We start from the raw sequence: 18,674 nt of genomic DNA on the forward strand, positions 1-18,674 counted from the left end.
TTGCTCATATCGGCAAACCACGTTTTCCCAATTCCATTACAGTAACATGTGACTCTTATAAATATTCATTAGTATAAAGGCGTACATACGACCAAAGTGAAACATGGTGCGTTCAATTAGGTCGACAAGAGCTAATTGATCACTCGCCCTCTCGTGGTGACATCATGCACCTCTGGCCACCAGCCACCAATGACCTGTTCCACGAGCAGGGCACTTGGCGTTGACCCGGGTGAGCCCCTGTGACGTCAAATCTGTTCAAATTTACCGGGGGCAGACCGGGGTCGACCCAGGGAAGCTAATCGAACGCACCCACGGACAACTTGCATGACAACCAGCGTCAGACTTCCCCATAGAGATAAATACAATTAACAATGCTCACCAGTGTACGGTTACCAGCCAAAAAGGTTTTATACGAAGTGACAATATAAGCAGTAGCCAAAATCAGTTGCTTTGGGTGTTTTGCTATCAATATGTGGACTTTCCTTTGTCCCTCTACGTTGCCTTGGATCGGTCGAGTTGGTCGTTGAAAAGCGTTATTAGTAGAATTAAAAGTAGAATACAATGATCCACACAAATTTGCCTCGAAATTGCGTAGTTTTCCTTTTACTTTGCGTACTAACACGGTCGGCCATTTCCATAAATGGCCGACCGTGTTAGTCGTTGAGGTAAAAAGAAAACCACGCAATTTCGAGTGATACTTGTGTGGATTCTACTTTTAAAATATTTTCTCATCATGCATTTTATAACAAACGGTTACAAACGCTTTTCAAAGACCAACTCGACCGATCCAAGGCAACGTGTTCCTTTAACACGACAAATTGTGAGGACATAAATCTACAAAGAATTCCAATGTGAGGACATCATTGTCTCTTTTGTGTTCCTTTGTTCTACTGCGTTCCCCACTTTTCTGGTAATGCCATCATCATGCATGCGCACACAGACTAGACATGCACTAGCATAGCTCTGGCGGTTAGCCGGCGCAAAGGGGAATTTTTTGTTATAAAACATAAATGAAAACAAAGCTCCAAAGCCTTGGTCAAGGTTATATTCTTCATGAACAAGCAAAAGTCATACCCGCATGTATTTGACATCATGCCACCGATGTTTACATGAATGCTATAAGTGGCGAACGAATAACTCGTCTCTGATAAATACCATAAATTGCATTTTTAATCTAGTGAACCGCCGGTTATACTATACCACAAAACTATGTATTAATAAGGTCCGGAAACCTTTTAACAAAATACCAATTTACGATTGTTTTTTACACAAAGAGAAATTCGCCAACTTGGGAAAATAGCGACAACTTGACAAAATACACCAAACTTAAGTACTAATGTATGTGGTCAGATAATCGTGAACATTGCCACCAGTTACACATTTAAAACATAGGTCCACAGACCTACAATTTAAAACATAGGTCCACAGACCTACACATTTAAAACTTGGGTCCACAGAGCTACACCTTTAAAACCTTGGTCCACAGAGGAGTACATTTAAAACTAAGGTCCACACAAAGCTAAACATTTAAAACAGAGGTCCACATAGCTATCACATATGAAACTTGGGTCCACAGAGCTACACATTTAAAACATAGGTCCACAGACCTACACATTTAAAACTTGGGTCCACAGAGCTACACCTTTAAAACCTTGGTCCACAGAGGAGTACATTTAAAACTAAGGTCCACACAAAGCTAAACATTTAAAACAGAGGTCCACATAGCTATCACATATGAAACTTGGGTCCACAGAGCTACACATTTAAAAGCTAAACATTTCAAACTTATTAGGTCCACGTAGCTACACATTTTAAACCTTGCGTCCACGAAGCTACACATTTAAAACGGCTGAATTTCGATCCCCAACTGCCCGCGGTCTCGTCTAAGTAATATTAAAATCCAAAGTGTGCCTCAAAGAATTGTCCAACGAGGTAGAAAACTTGAATGAAAAGGACAGCTCGATTGCACAATTACATGATTTCTACCAATGCACCGCACTACACAGGAAATTACTTTTTAATTGAATTGTAAAAATATGTAATTCTGTTATTGGAGACTGCTTAGATTGGGTTGCTGAAAATTGAATCACGTGACAATCCCTATCATGTCATTGGCATCGCTAGAGGTATTGGACAATATTTGGTAACTGTCAGTACTCTTAAACGCGACGGACAATTCTCTGACGCGACGGAAAATTCTCTGACGCAACGGAAAATTCTAAAACGCAACGAAAAATTCTAAAACGCGACGGAAAATTCTCAGACGCGACGGAAAATTCTCTGACGCAACGGAAAATTCTCTGACGAAACGGAAAATTCTCAAACGCAACAGAAAATTCTAAAACGCGACGGAAAATTCTCAGACGCGACGGAATTCTCAACCCGCGACGGAATTTTTTTTTTCAAAGGAGTGGCACATATGGAACACTAATTAAAATGGCATTTCCGTTTAAAACATTCCGCTCGAGTAGCTGTTGATAATAGTGCGACTGTTACTCCTTCTTTTTGTGTCTTACAAGGAATAACTCTACAAGCTTTATCGCCTATGAAGTGATTTGTTTAGTTTGTTGGTCATTCTCAGGAGTGTCTGGTCTGTTTTCACAATTGTAAACTATTAATATAAATTATGTGTTTGTTTGTCTTTGTACTGTTTTTGAAAAAACAACAGCCGTTATTTCGATCACGGCAATCAAATAAAGAAGGTGATTAATAGAGTCTTCAAAATGCTTCCTCAATTCCAATGTTTTTCAGACATAAATATCTCTCTTGATCTTATACAGGTACGAGCTTTTAAGACAGTTAGCTTCCAAATTGATCACTACCAATTATGCACACATCATGCATGGGGAGTCAAGTACTTAAAAAGGCACTGACTCAAGTTTGCATAAAAATACACATTATGGTAATGAAGTGTTTCAGCCTAATGGTTTATTATGTTACCGTTAAAGGGGCTGTGTATCGCCATGAACAACAAGACATGTGGCTGTACATGAATTTATGATACTCTCACCCAATAGTTACACAGTTGGTGAGAGTTCATCGTACAGCCACATACATGATTTGATCACGACCAGACAGCCCCTTTAAAGTGGTTAATATCTCCTCATTTTACTTTAATGTTTCCCCCCCCCGCAGATCGAGTACAGGGACTTAGCCAAACAGTGCAAGAAGTACGCCTCGGATCTCCTGGACATGTGTCAGAATTCAGAAGAGGTCCGTACCATTCTCAGCCAGAGGGGGAATACAATGGAGGGGTTCCATGCAGCTGATAGTGAAGAGCAGATATATGGAGAATTTGAAGAGACGGAGAATGAAGATAAAAGCCCAAACGAGATGGCTCGACTACGCATTGCTATTAGATATCACCAGAAACAAGTAAGTATACATCAAAAGGCATCGTGAGACTTGGAAACGCTAGGTGGCAGCAGACGATTGGTAACGTTTTTATGGCCCTTTTTAAAACCACAGCTTCGGCTTTGGATTCGGCTTCAGGCTCCGTCCTCTTGTCTGAAGCCCTGAGCGATACGCAAATGTACACGCAGTTGTCAAAACAACCGCGGGGCCAAGTTAGCCTGGGCCGATCCTAAGCCGAAGCCGTGGTTTCGAAAAGGGCCATTGTTTTCCGTAATTAGCATGAGCACATTTCTGGATTTCCCTGGTTAGTCTGCTTCCACCTATAGCGTTCCTGAAACTGACCTAAAGTTGAAAAAGTACACTTATTTACCTACCATGAAAGGAAATCATGCTGAAGTAAAAAAATAAATAAATAAGGGAACAAACTTAATAAATAAATACTGCCTAAATCTATCGTTCCCAAAAAATTTGCTTAATGAAATTGGTCTACAGGTACTTCAGCTTTACTTTAGGCCTGAAAAGGAAAATAATGAAACTGAGTCAGCGCCAATAAATAATGTTACATACGCCTCGGTATAACGATAGCTGAAGTACAATTAAATAGGTGTACCAAGCAAGTCAATACCCACTTAAAGGCAGTGGACACTATTGGTAGTTACTCAAAATAATAGCACAAAACCTTAATTGGTAACGAGTAATGGGGAGAGGTTGATGGTATAAAACAATGTGAGAAACGGCTCCCTCTGAAGTGCCATAGTTTTCGAGAAAGAAGTAATTTTCCACGAATTTGATTTCAGAACTTGAGGTCTCGAAATCAACCATCTAAACGCACACAACTTCGTGTGACGAGGGTGTTTTTCTTTCATTATTGTCTCGCAAGTTCGATGACCGACTGAGCTCAAATTTTCACAGGTTTTTTATTTTATGCATATGTTGAGATACACCAACTTTGAAGGCTAGTCTTTGCCAATTGCCAATAGTGTCCACTGCCTTTAATACCCCCAGTGAAATTACGAGTCATTGATGTTTCTACACAGCCTATGATACCGTCGCATTTTGATCCATGCCAAGATGAAGTCAGCTACAAGGAAGTTCAATGTAAATCTATTTTGAATGTATTCATAGCCAGAGATTAAATTTGCATATTATCTATGGAGCTATTGAAATCATCAGCTTGTAATTGACTCTACCTCACAAAGCCACAATTGTTGCAATACGTAAAACGGTATTGTCTTGAAATAATAGGTCCATCATTTTGAGGAAGTTCTGTGTGGTAATAACAAGGTTTGGTACAGAGACCTTCATTTGACATGTTTTTACGACTTGCTGTTCATCGCTGTACACGCTCCTCTTCGTCTTTAACTTTGTTGCAAGGAGTACCTCAACAATGATGGGTCGAGGATATTGGTTAGTTCATCTGTTGCTGATGTGTACTCTGGATACCAAACTCAATGCACTGATTGTGACAATCCGTAGGGTGACACCAGCGCAGGGTGATCAGGTACTAGCGGGTAACGTAGTGGAACTACAATGTCGAACTCGGGGCTCGAGGTACAGTTTTTATATTGAGTGGACGAGGTTTGTTATTATGGAGGGTCAGGAGGTATCAATAGCCTCGAATGGAATGAGTTTGGATTCGAGATACACGCTAATAAGATATCAAATGAGAATGGAAATACTTGTTTTTAATGCTACCAAGGAGGATACAGGAGTGACATACGGTTGCCGATTGAGGGACTACATTACTAGCATTATATTGGATGAATCACACCCTGGGATCACTTTTACGGTGCTTTATTTCCCATCTGCCATGTACCCCAAATGCAACCCTGATGGTCCTGTCACTGTACAAGATGGAACGGCATTACACATGAGATGCACTACCGAGTTAGGAAATCCACCAGTACAGATGCAGATTCTTACGAGTAGTGTTGTAGACTATGAATGGACTTACTGTAAAGATAGTAAAGAACAGATGAGCTCATTACAGCTGAATGTTACTGCAGCTAATGATGGTGGTTCTTATGAGTGTAACATTGCCCCGCACTCAAACTCAACACCATTCACAGGAATGGAAAGGTCATGTACGATGGGACCAATAAGCGTCGTTCCCATGACAACTCCACAAGAACTGATACCATCAGAGGAACCCACTTCAACGGACTCTCGTCGCAACATGACCTGTGAATCGTCACTCCAACCAACTAACGTGGTCGGTACACCTTGGCTTGTAGCCTTCCTCTTCATTGTCTCTCTCATCATCAACATCTTCCTCCTCATCAAACATCGACATCTTAAGATCGCCAAAAAGGAGAAGGAAACCATTGCAGCCAAAGCTGATCCCTACATGGAGCTGCAACCAAATGAGGACAAAAACAGAGTCAATATGGAACCCACTATGAATACAAATGACACACAAGATGCCTATTACCAACCAGTTGAAGTAGAGACAGACAGCCCAGACTATGACTACGCTCGGCCAGATGGTCTCAAGGAGCAAAGAATGAATCATCAAGTCAGTATGCACTTTGAACCAACACCAAGCTCAGAAACAACTGACATTCAACATACCTACTACATACCAGGTGTAGAAGTTACTGCTGACAACCCATATGACTACGCTCAGCCGGAGGTTAGCACCAACACCAGCTACGAAGTGGTTAGCCTGAACATCTGACGTCACGCCTCTATAGCATACGTCAATCCCCGCCCACCTGTCACCTATATTCATTTCAAATAGTGATAGGCAGACAAATTCAATCCCAACACGGCATGCACGTCACTGCATGCAGCAGACGACCGAAAGCTTCCCGTGTTTTAATTGGTCCGAAGCGATGTTTGTCAGCTGCACCCACGTAACATCAGACCAATCAAAACACAGATTTGTAAAGCTTAAATCACTGCACGCACCCAATTAAATCACTGGTTCGATAAAGACAGGGGACCAGTCTACGAAGTGGCCAGACAGACACGGAGTTCTGCTGACTGACCATATCAGAATATCAAGTAATAAAACAATGAATTCCCTGGTATCCTGTCTTCTTGAATACAAACCCTGACTCAACCTCGTTGCGTGAATCGTTGATAACAACATTTTGTCTGCTCAGATCTATAAGGTCACTAATGGTAAAATTAGGGTCGTCAGATGAGAAATGGATTATTAAGTTAAAACACAAAATCAAAATCAGCTCGTTGATTTATTGTACGGCTGTTTAGCTTTGCCGTTTCTTATATAAATATATAAAATAAAATAAAATGGGGGGTGGGGGTATGACATGTTTAGCCTCTTTGAAACTTACCAGCCTTCATTCGGATTAACCTTCTAGAAATGGCCAATTAATGGTGCCACTTGACCACTTATTATTCAATTGCTTAAATACAGGTTTTCTCGGTCAAATTCGGCAAAATAGCAGTCAATTTTATTTTCATGCGTTCGAATTAAAGCTGTTTTGCCTCTCCAGTTTTTACTGCGTTTCAAATTCAGAATTCGGCCATTCAATTTCGTTTTGAGTCGAGACAAATTCCTTTAGCACTCTGTTCAATTTAGCGTATCGTCATTCTTTTTCGTGACACACACGCCTCAAGAAGCGTCTGCGAATTTGAATGCTGCTTCGACGAATTGCTAAATTGAATGATTGTTTTGTCAAATCGAAAGACGCAACATAACATTTGACTAGTCATAAAACGAAATCGAATGACCCTTTTTAGTAGCATTCGATTTCACGCGAAATAGAATAGCTTGATGGTTAAATTAGCTGCTCATTTTCCGAAATTGGCCAAGAAAACCCATAGTATTATTCTACACCATTGTGTTGGGTTTTCTCTCCATCTTGGCAATTACGAGCAGCCAATTTAACCACCTCAACTTTGCGCGAAATCGAATGCTACTGAAAAAGGGTAATTCGATTTAGTTTTACGATTAGTCAGTTTAATGTACTTTTGCGTCATTCTATTAAACAAAATAATCATTCAAAAATAACTCAACAATTCAGCATTCATATTTGCAGGTGATCTTTTAGGCGTGTGTTTAGTCGATCAAATTCATTTTTGTGCAGTGATTTCTGGAATTTGTGCAACCTAAAAACCCTTTAAATTGGTTGAAAATTAAATTGGCTGCTAATTTGCCGACATTGACCGACAAAACAACACCATTATCTACCTGTCTTAAGTTATGATATAATTTATCACGTATAATGAAATTCTTATCATTGTTTGTTATTGTAATAAAATATCCGATTTTGTTTTCAAAGTCACAGATAGAAGGATTGGTTTATGACCGATGCATTTTGGGGTTTCTGTAAATAAATGTATCATTAAACATTTTATACGATAAAACATTGCACAGTCAAATGGGAACTTGGTCTTCCCGGCCAATTATTTTATCAAAACTTCCGCCAATTTCGTTAACACGCTTTCAAATGCACGCATTTCTGTTGTTGCATAGCTGTTATTGCCTTCAGTTTCGTTTCGCGCACACTCGATTTTGTTGCTCTCATTTAATTCGATTCAGTCATCCTGTTTTATTTATTCAAGACTACACTTCAACCATTGTTATGTTGGTTATTATATTTCTTTTACTTAATATACACTTAATGAAATCAAATTAAAGCGCATATGAATGTGTTGCTCGCTTCCCTTTTCTTGTTCGTGTGTAGTTGTTCTGTGTCTGATACATACGAAGCGTATTGCCACCACATGACTAAATTTAAATCGTGCCGTTGATTTTCACCCTCCTTATTTTTTATCATGACAACTTTTCACCATCCCAATTTTAGCTTCTCTATCAACGTCCAGACTTGCACCTTACTACACAATCGAGCCCGTTGTACTCCAGTGCACACCTGTACTGCCCAATGACATAGCCCATGGTAACTCAAGATGGCTGCGCTATAGTACAAGCTTCTGAAGAGGCATGATTAAGGATGATCTTAAGTTTCTTAGCCTCCTTCATGGTATCTTCGAGCTCCTCATCAATGTTTTGATTGAAAGGATTCCTTCTGGTCCCCATCAGGCACGAGTATTCAATTGTGTACAGTGTAGCCTAATGAATTTGGCATTGTATTTATAACAAAGTGACCTTTGTCTTTTTGATCTCAGTTTGTCGCTCATCCCAACTGTCAGCATCAGCTCGCTACGATGTGGTATGATGGTTTCCCAGGCTGGCGGCAGAGTGGATTCATGTATAAGATTCTATTCACTCTACTCATTCCATTGTGTTTGCCATTCTTGGCTGTTGTCTACTGGGTAGCCCCTAACTGTAAGGTAAGGGCAGCTCAAATTTATTTATTTATTTATTTATTTATTTATTTATTTATTTATTTATTTATTTAATATTTATTTAATATGTATTTATTCATTTATTTATTTATTTATTTATTTATTTATTTATTTATTTATTTATTTATTTATTTATTTATTTATTTATTTATTTATTTATTTATTTATTTATTTATTTATTTATTTATTTACTTCTTTCCAGGCAAACATCACAAACAAATAATAGGCAATTCGAATAAGACTATACATAGTACAAGCCTGCGGATAACCAAAAAGCGAAAATAATCACTATCTAAAGGCGATCCAGACAATAACAGGAACAAATGCACAAAAGGGGATAAGGACAAAAACGTCATAACAATTGCACATCAAAGGACATCAAATATCAAAAATATGTATAAAAACTATAGAAAATACATTACATTTTGTATAAAAAAAAAAAGATCAACCAGAATATCACGCATCCTCGCTTCTTACAAAAAAGGTATGAAGCCAAGCAAATCCCTTCAAATCTTCCTTAAACCCCAATACTTTTTTCCCTCAAAGCCAATCAAAATACAGTTATTTGAATATTGCACAAAACTAGTGAACCCAGGAACCTCAAAGGAACCATAACAACAAGAAGTACGTGTAGGTGATTGAAGATAAACTGGAAAGAAAGAACATGTTATGCAATCCCACTTCTTAAAAAAAGTCTGAGGTCAAAACATGAGTCTCTGATTTAGCTTCACTCTACACAATTGCAATCTATTTATACTCATATGACTCGATTTCCTTATTGATTGAAAACATTTAAAATTCAGCAAAAATCACGAATTCGAATTTTCGCCCAAGGAACTGTTTAAAGGTGTTATATTAATACATATTATTATTATTTGTATTTGTTTTGGAACAGTTAAGTCGCATTATCAGCACCCCTCTGGTGAAGTTCATCACACACACAGCAAGCTACATTGTCTTTCTGCTCTTCATCTTTCTTGGATCTACCTTAGTCGACCTGCAATCGTACCAGAGTACAGATTATCAGGACTTCAGTGAAGCCATATTAAGATACAACTCTACGTGTTTTCCTTTATTCAACTATTCGGAAATTAACGATAGTCTGTTCAGCTTACGAACCTCATCTTTTAATGTGTTTGAGTTTTTCATCATTTTGTTTGTAGTAGGTGAGTATTAACATGATAGACTATCTTTCATTATACTCAGACACAATATTACCTTTAGTTTAAATGTGTTGTAAACAAATGGGTGTTCAGACAACTCGTCCGTCGGACAACTCGACCGTTGGACAACACGACGGTTAAGGCAACTCAACCGTTCGGACAACTCGACGGACTGTTCTTTCAACCGTCAGACAACTCGACTGATGTTCAAGACAAGTTATAAATACTAGGAGTCGTCAACTAAAATTAGTTTCCACATTCAATGAATACTATACGAACCATTTTTAGTAGACCGTGAAAGTCTTTCCAGTTTGAACGGTTTTGTTAACATTAAACCGTGCACTTAATCAGGTACTTGTGGGAATTGCAGTTTATTTATTGAGCAACGGAGCAAATTGGCAAAAGGTTTTATCCCCTGGCTCTTCGCAACAATGCAGACAACCCCGTATTTCTATAACCTTTGGGTATTGTAATACGATAGCTAGACAGTTAATTTATTAGGTTACAAACTCAACTGTTGGTTTATACTTCCACTTATTGAATACTTCTTATAGGCCAAGGTCACCAATACGAATGTCTTGGGAAATAAATTAGCATCTGTGAATCATCTTCGCATAATATCCAGTAGTATCTATATATTGGTGTTACAGCGTTTAAAGGCAGTGGACACTATTGGTAATTACTCAAAATAATAATTAGCATAAAAACCACCTTGGTTAGGAGGAATGGGGAGCTGTTGATGGTACAAAACAATGTAAGAAACGGCTCCCTCTGAAGTAACAACGTTTTTCAGAATTAAGTAATTTTCCAGGAATTTTATTTCGATACCTCAGATTTAGAACTTGAGGTCTCGAAATCAAGCATCTGAAGGCACACAACTTCGTGTGACAAGGGTTTTTTCTTTCTTTCATTATTATCTCCCAACTTCGATGACCGATTGAGCTCAAGTTTTCAGAGGTTTGTTATACATTCATATTATGTTGCGACACACCAAGTGAGAAGACATGGTCTTTGACAATTCCCAATAGTGGCCAGTGTCTTTAAACGTATCCAGAAACGTATCGTGGACTAGGTATGGTGGATGTAGAGGGTATAATAATGTGCTCTGATTATGTTGGCTTCACAGCACTTCCACGGTTGAAATATCAATGATCGGATGTTGAGTCACTTGTAGAATAATATTTGGGGGTTTATACGCTCCACCCCCATTAAACTATACATGGCGCTACGAGGTGAACGAACAAAAACTATCCTTGGTTGGGTGGGGTCGGTATTGGGGTATGTCTAGGGGATGTGGTTTGTTCTTTTTGATCAAGATGGGGGGAGCAAACGGGAGTCCCGATCTGGTTTTCCACTCACATCACGTACTGTGCCGAGTCGCAATCAGCCAGAAAAGGAGAGTTTGGAGTGAAAATAAGTTTAAAATATGCAAATTGCGTAATGGAATTTTGTTGGAGCAATCTCAGTAATTTCACGGTTGGGGTGTATACTTTTGAATGCCGATGATCAGGGGTCACTTTTCATAACCAGGCATTTTGTTCTGTTTCCTTGATTGCCGCAGAGTCCTTGTATCAACATTTGGAGTTATCCCCCTCCCCCACCTCACCCCAATAAGAAGAAAACAAAAAGATACCTACCTACACATAATTTCAAATATCATTATTTTCTTCAGTGCTCTTTGATTGAGTCCTTTGTATCGGTTTACCCCCCTTCCCAAAGAGACACTAAAGAAGAAAACCAAAGGATACATAACTTTAAAATAATTTCAAGTATGCTCAGAAAAACAAGAACCAAAGAATGACTTTGACTTTTGCAAGAAGTCAGTATATAGCCAACATACATCTATACTGACAATCTGAAATTGATTTCTTTATTTAAAAAAATTCAAATCCCAGGTACTTTCTGGGCGGAGATTAAACAGATATGGGAGGAGGGCCATCGTCGATATTTAGCATCCGTGTGGAACTGGTTAGACATTGCTATGTTGAACTTCTACATGTCGTCATTTGCTCTAAAAATATGCAGTTATAGCACAACCAGTGTCGCCATAAACTTTTTCATCAGCAATAAAAGTGCATGTAGTCTGGTGACTACCAACAACTCACTCGCTGTGCAGATGTTCTATTTTATACAAGGAGGTAAGACGTTAATTTAACCACCAAAGTATATTAGACAAAACCAGTCTCCCGATGTGATCCGTTGAGTGTTTATTTGTTCCAAAAGAGGAAGGAGCATAAAACGATAAAGGGATTAATAGGGTTAGCCTTTTTTTAGGCCATGTCTCCGAGTTTGCGGCTGTAGCTTTGACTATGGCTTGATCTTCACATGTCTGCATTGAAGCATACATACCAAAGCCGTAGCCATAACTGCCAATATGGCCAATAATGAAATACTTGTATGACTGCATGGCAGCCGACATGTCACACGTCAGTTTAAATTTATGTCATTTGCATAGGTCTGGGCATGCGCTCATTTCTTCAAAGGCTTAGGGATTTACTGTGTCTGCTGCCACCTAGCGTGCCCCACAGTCTCCCATTATAGGGATGGTGTTTCGGGTTAACCTGAACATCTGATGTCACACTTCGAGGATCGTGAATTACGCAAGAGATTTGCCTTTAGCCTACGTCAATCGCTGTCCGTAATCGTCTTTCACCTATATATTCATTTCACATAGAGGGCAGCTGCTAAACATCACTTTGAACCAATCAAAACACAGATTTTGAAAGCTTACGTCACTGGCCGTTTATCCAACGAAATCAGTGTATCTAATGAAATCACTGACAAGCTTGCCCGAAACTAGACTGGTTCTCTGTGTTTAGAGAACCAGTCTAGTTTCGGGCAAGCTTGTCTGTCATAAAAGTAGACTTCATTATTTTTGTTTGTCCATTTAATTGGTTCACTGAAGCTTCACATCACAATTAATCTTTAAACGTTTGTGCTATTTCTGCAGACCGCCATGTTTGGAAGGACGATGACCCGATCTTACTATCAGAGGCTCTATTTGCCGTTGCAAATGTCTTAAGTTTCAGTCGTATGTCTTACGTCCTGCCAGTGAGTGAGTTTCTAGGACCACTGCAGATCTCTCTAGGTCGAATGCTGGGTGATATAGTACGGTTTGGTGTAGTCTTCTGCGTGGTGTTTCTGGCATTCTTCTGCTCGTTGTACAATTTGTACTGGTCTTATGACCCAGAGTCTACAACGGATTGTGGGACACAAAAGGCTGGCTACGGATTTGGCACGTATGTATCATAAACCATGCACATCCATTTCAGGCAGTCGCTCCAGAGTCGCTCCGAACAAAATTCTGTATTAAGTTGCAGTCGTTCAGAACAGTAGCGCTTTGGTTTCAGACGTCGATCTTGTCATGAGGCGAACAAATTTAATGTTATGTTAAGTTCGCCTGTCTGAATCAAAAATGTATTTGAGTCGACAAAGAGTCGCTATATATGTGTTTCGGCACGACTCTGGCTCGCCTGTCTGAAACGAGCGATCCCATATCGGTTTGATCCCATATCTGGTGCATCTCATTTTACTTATGTTGTGTGGACTCAAAGAGACTTGAATCTTGTTCAGTCTGTACCTGGCAAGTAAATATTAATTAGGTAATATTAAGCCTGACAGAGTTCCTCACACATTCTGTTTGTTAGGCACAATCCAAACTCATTGAATATGCATCCCAGGCGACCACCATCAGCGCCCATACAGCTGACAAATCAGTCTTTGTTGTCCTTTTTAGGAACACACTCCTGGGTGCAGAGAAGCAACAACAGTCTTAACGAAAAGTCACAAGCTCAACACAATTTTTAATCCATACCTTGAAGTATTAAATTCTGTCATCATATTTTGTTCTGTTCATATTTACATCATATTTTCATTTTAGTTATGAGCGTTTTTGTTGTTGTTTGTAAGTTGTTTTGTTCCTATTCGTACGTCCTCTGTTTGTCCGTTTATTTTGTCTATGTCGGGCCAAAGGCTGATTACTACAGTACAAGCCTCGTATTACCAAATCGGCCTCCATGTACATTGTACTGTTCATTTTCTGTATACTGTAACTCTGTTCCCTATTTCATGCATTTTGTAATGCTGTTTTGTTGACAGTCTGGGAATAATTTTGAATTGAATTGAATTTAAATACTATATAGTTGAATCCAACACTTGCATGAGTTCGGTGAGTGACTGCACTTTGAAAGTGTTGGATCCAGCGTTTTGTTTGTTAAATATAGCATTTTAAATGTTTGATCCAACGGAAAAAGGTCTAATTCAGCTTTTTAAACGTCGAACTGGCACTTAAATTGTTGACTGAATACTTTAAAATGCTGGATTTAACATATAAAATGCTGGATTCAACAATTCAAAGTGTAATCACTCACCGAACTCATGCAAGTGTTGGATTCAACTCTTTAATTTTTAGAATGTACTGTATACTCCCTTAGATTTGGCTTCACCTTCATGACGTTATTTTGGGCTCTATTCGGCCTGGCTCAACCAGACGATCCAACTATCCCAAACAGTGAGCTATATGGGGCTGGGAGTGGTCATCAGTTGACGTCATTTGTCGGTCATATCTTATTCATGGTGTATTTCGTCGTGATGGGATTAGTCATGCTTAATATGCTGATTGCTATGATGAGCAATTCATTTCAGGAAATAGAGGTAAAAAGGACAAATATTTATAACTGGTTGATATTTCATTTGATTTATACTTTGTTTCATTTGATATTTCTGTCTGAAATATATACTACAGTTTTAAAACATTGTATTACGGGTGGTGAGTTGGCCGCGCTGTGCGTGAAAGGAAACGAGAAACGTTTTGTACCAAGACTACTCACGTATTGTGACCTCCGTAAACAGCTTAAGTTAAGTTTTCCCACAAAGAAAAACAAAACGTAAAATAGAATGCTGATTGTCAAACGACCCAATCAGAAGATCACTAAGTTTGTATGCGATTTTTTTTTAATTAACTACCAATAGTGTCCAATGTGTCTTTGAATATTATAAATCTTTGAAACTTTTGTTATAGAGTGACCAAGATGTGGAGTGGAAGTTCGCAAGATCGCAGCTCTGGCTTTCCTACTTCGAAAAAGGCGCCACTTTACCGAACCCTTTCAATCTTGTGCCCAGCCCAAAGAGTTGTTTTTACGTCTACAAATGGTTACGTCGTCAGTTCACTGAGTTCAAAAAGAGGAAAGAATCAGGGAGAACTCCTAGAGCACAAATGCCAATGAATGACAGAGTGAGTCAATGCTACTTTATTAATATGTACTCCTCTGAGAGCAAGGACCCCAGAACTACTAATTTGTTGTACACTTTGTTATGTTTACTGTTTGATTATTCACATGTTTACTTTTTTTTTTAGGGGGGGGGGGTTGTTGGCGTGTTGGGGTGTTCGTTTCTTTGTTGTTGTTGTGTTTTTTTTTTTTTTTTTTTTTTTTTTTTGGGGGGGGGGTTGTTGGGGTGTTTGTTTCTTTGTTGTTGTGTGTGTGTGTGTGTGGTTTTTTTTTTTTTTTTTGGGGGGGGGGGTGTTGTTTCCTTGTTTATTTATTTATCTTGGGGATATTAGGGGGAAAAAAATTCGTTTTACTTCTATATTATAATCTTTTCTTTTACGAAATAAATAACAACCAATGCCATTTTTCTACTCGCTCAGAAAATAACTTCAAGGTTTACCAGCTGCGAGTTTAGTAACCCTCCAAATATCGCTGTTCTTGTGTTTTGTAATTAACAAAAGTAAACACGTTCTCGCATTTTATTTTGTTTCAGAGAAATGGAGTTTTTAACATCATGAATCACTCTGAGTTGCGACGAAATGAAAGCATACACGAGGTAGGAATTGAATGTTTGAAAATAATGTAATTTTCGCCTGAAGCCTAAAGAACCAACGACAAAACCTTCGCATCCTGTGCAAAATAAAAACGTATTCTGCTATAATTAGAGGCATAAAAACAAACAAACAAAATCCTACCCCTCCCCACCCAATGCACAATCCGAGAAGCATAACTGACAGTAACGCTTCTCAGATTAAGATGTGTTGGCATAAAGGACCGGTCACACAGGCCCCGATAACGAGAACGATAACGAGAACGATACAAATGCAGGCCCTCGATTGGTTGAAATGCTCCACTCAGAATACGCCGACGCCCATTCAACCAATCGAGGGCGTGCATTTTTATCGTTCTCGTTTTCGTTCTTGTTATCGGGGCCTGTGTGACCGGGCCTTAACAACTGATATCGTTTCACATATTATTAACCCCATTGTGAAATGCTTCTCAAAATGCTTTCAAGCTGCAGCTATATAGGCTTCTATAAGCAAAATTTTTATCGCCATTCATTTAAGAATGATTACCAAATGTGTTGTTTACACCCCCTGGACACTATTGGTAATTGTCAAAGACCAGTATTTTTACTTGGTGTATCTCAACATATGCATAAAATAACAAACCTGTGAAAATTTGAGCTCAATTGGTCGTCGAAGTTGCGAGATCGAAAAGGACGTCACTTCAGAGGGAGCCGTTTCTCACAATGTTTTATAATAGCAACCTCTCCCTATTACTCGTTACCAAGGACGGTTTTATGCTAATAATTATTTTGAGTAATTGCCAATAGTGTCCCTGCCTTTAGCTCACCGTTCCGTTTCTTGTTTAATTGTTGCCAGAGCATCATGAAGGGAGTGGTCAAGAGGTACCTGTTTAAGTTGCAACGGGAGAAAGAAAATGATGAAGTCAATGAAGGTAAAAGTTTTTTACACCATTCAAATAGTATAGACCATAAAGGTCAACTTTGAAAGAAACCCTTTATCTCGGCTGACAAGAATAACTTTTGTGGATATTTAAGGCTTATGAAGAACCAGAATTCAAAATTTTAAAGCAGATGTAAATTTGTCATGAGCTCATCCTTCGTCTGTATTTTCATTTTCACATTCTGACATTTCCCTTGTTTAGTGGAACAACAATCAGAAGTGTTCTGCAAATGCCATTATTATAATGAATATTTTTTAATATTATCTTGTGCATTGTTTCATTTAATATTTACCTAAACTTCTACATTCTGTGGTTTGCAGGAAAAGGTTGTAAATAATAGTATTTATTCTTGAGTTGAGGTGCCAATTTAGGAGTGTTTCTCACATTTCATGTAAACTTCTTTTTACCTTTGTCAGGTGAACTGGACGAGATTAAGAATGACATTTCCAGCTTGAGATTTGAACTGATGGAACAACTTCGCAAGGAGCCTCGAACCCCCACAGCTGCGGCCCCACCCACGATAAACCTCTCGGATGTTCACCTACAGGAAACAGCCGTCAAGTCCATGAGTTTCCACATTGCGTGTGTTGAGAACAAGGTTGAAAACTTGACCGAACAACTCGATTTGTTACGTAAGGATCTCTTGACAGCCCTGGAAGGAAGGAAACCACGTGCGCCCTCACAAGTGCAATATATATGAACAAATAAAACAGTTATGTGTTTCGTTGAACTGTGAGACAGGCGCTCCTCGAATTCTGAACCAAGCACACTGGAAAGCTCGACGTCTATAACAGTATAAGGAGACTTGACGCCATAGTAGTCGAAAGCTAAACTTTTTGCACATGCTTTCGACCCCGCGGTGCTCACTCGGTCACTCATCCTCTCGTGGTGACGTCATGCACCTGGGGCCAGCCCCAAGTGACCCACTTCCCGCCACTTGGGGCTTACCCGGATGAGCCCCTGGAATGACGTCGACGCTATTCGAACGTTCCGGGGCAGACTAGGGTCGACCCAGGGAAGTTAAATCAAACGCACCCATAGTTATAGCGAAAAGGCAGAAAGCAATGGAGAATTGAGTACTGTATTATACCGATGGTTGTCATTCGAGTGAGTGCATCACTGCAAGTTGCTGGTCAATAGTCGACTAAAAATAATGTCGGCACTCGAACTTGCTCCTGGTGACTCCAACAAATTACAGAAGCTCATAGGAGATGCATTGAACAGGTTTTTATTTTAAGACTGTATGTGAGAATGTTTCTTAGACTTACCTTCTCTGAACTATCCGATTTATTTCACCGAAAATGCCTTTGAACAATAAAATACACAGAGGTTCAAGTTTTTGTCATGCCGGCAGTGGAGCCATGCATGATTATAAAATAATAATAGCTTAAACTACTTGCAACACTTTACTGACTTTTTGCATTACCACTGCAAAAAGAGTTTTCCCTGTGTAAAAGCCAATAGCTAAGGATACATTATTTCCCATGTTGTGTGAAGTCATTGTTAACGATTGGATGGATGGTTGGAAATTTACATTATGGTGATGCATTTAGTCCATTATTTAGACGTGGTCCAAATTGCACTATGCTTTAAATACAGAAGAAGACATTGTGCATAAAGGTATAATATACCGGATGAGTTCAAGGCATTGGACACTATTGGTAATTACTCAAAATAATTGTTACCATAAAACCTTAATTTGATGGTTACGAGAATGGGGATTGATTGATAGTATAAAACATTGTGAGAAACAGCTCCCTCTGAAGTGACGAAGTTTTTGAGAAAGAAAGAAATTTTCACGAATTTTATATCGAGACCCCAGATTTAGAATTTGAGGTCTCGAAATCAAGCATCTGAAAGCACAACTTCGTGTGACCACGGTGCGACAAGGGTGTTTTTTCTTTCATTAATATCTCGCAACTTCGACGACCGATTGAGCTCAAATTTTTCAAACGAGCTCAAATATTGAGATACACCAACACTGTGAAGAGTAGCCTTTGACAATATTACCAATAGTGTCCAGTGTCTTTAACAAAAACCGCAACCAATGCATGAGAACTATATTTAAGAAAATTCTTAAACAATAGTGTAAATTTAGTAGTCAATGGATTTACCGTTACTGTAGTGAAAGAATGGGATTTGA

The 18,674-nt window shown here is 39.0% G+C and overlaps 1 protein-coding gene across 2 annotated transcripts in view; it reads left to right on the forward strand.

Moving 5' to 3' along the window:
* The window catches only part of LOC117300964 (short transient receptor potential channel 3-like), a 36,010-nt gene extending 17,685 nt beyond the window's left edge, over positions 1 to 18,325 (forward strand). For both annotated transcript variants that reach the window (XM_033784832.1, XM_033784833.1), the window contains exons 3-12: positions 3,136 to 3,375; positions 8,452 to 8,616; positions 9,527 to 9,797; positions 11,690 to 11,932; positions 12,745 to 13,033; positions 14,228 to 14,447; positions 14,815 to 15,027; positions 15,555 to 15,617; positions 16,447 to 16,522; positions 16,948 to 18,325. In XM_033784832.1, coding sequence (XP_033640723.1) covers positions 3,136 to 3,375; positions 8,452 to 8,616; positions 9,527 to 9,797; positions 11,690 to 11,932; positions 12,745 to 13,033; positions 14,228 to 14,447; positions 14,815 to 15,027; positions 15,555 to 15,617; positions 16,447 to 16,522; positions 16,948 to 17,231 — 2,064 coding nt within the window. In that variant the 3' untranslated portion in view covers positions 17,232 to 18,325. The remainder of the gene's footprint in view (positions 1 to 3,135; positions 3,376 to 8,451; positions 8,617 to 9,526; positions 9,798 to 11,689; positions 11,933 to 12,744; positions 13,034 to 14,227; positions 14,448 to 14,814; positions 15,028 to 15,554; positions 15,618 to 16,446; positions 16,523 to 16,947) is intronic.
* The last annotated feature ends 349 nt before the right edge of the window (positions 18,326 to 18,674 follow it).

The sequence above is a fragment of the Asterias rubens genome, chromosome 16, assembly GCF_902459465.1.
Source record: "Asterias rubens chromosome 16, eAstRub1.3, whole genome shotgun sequence".
Taxonomy (NCBI): domain Eukaryota; kingdom Metazoa; phylum Echinodermata; class Asteroidea; order Forcipulatida; family Asteriidae; genus Asterias; species Asterias rubens.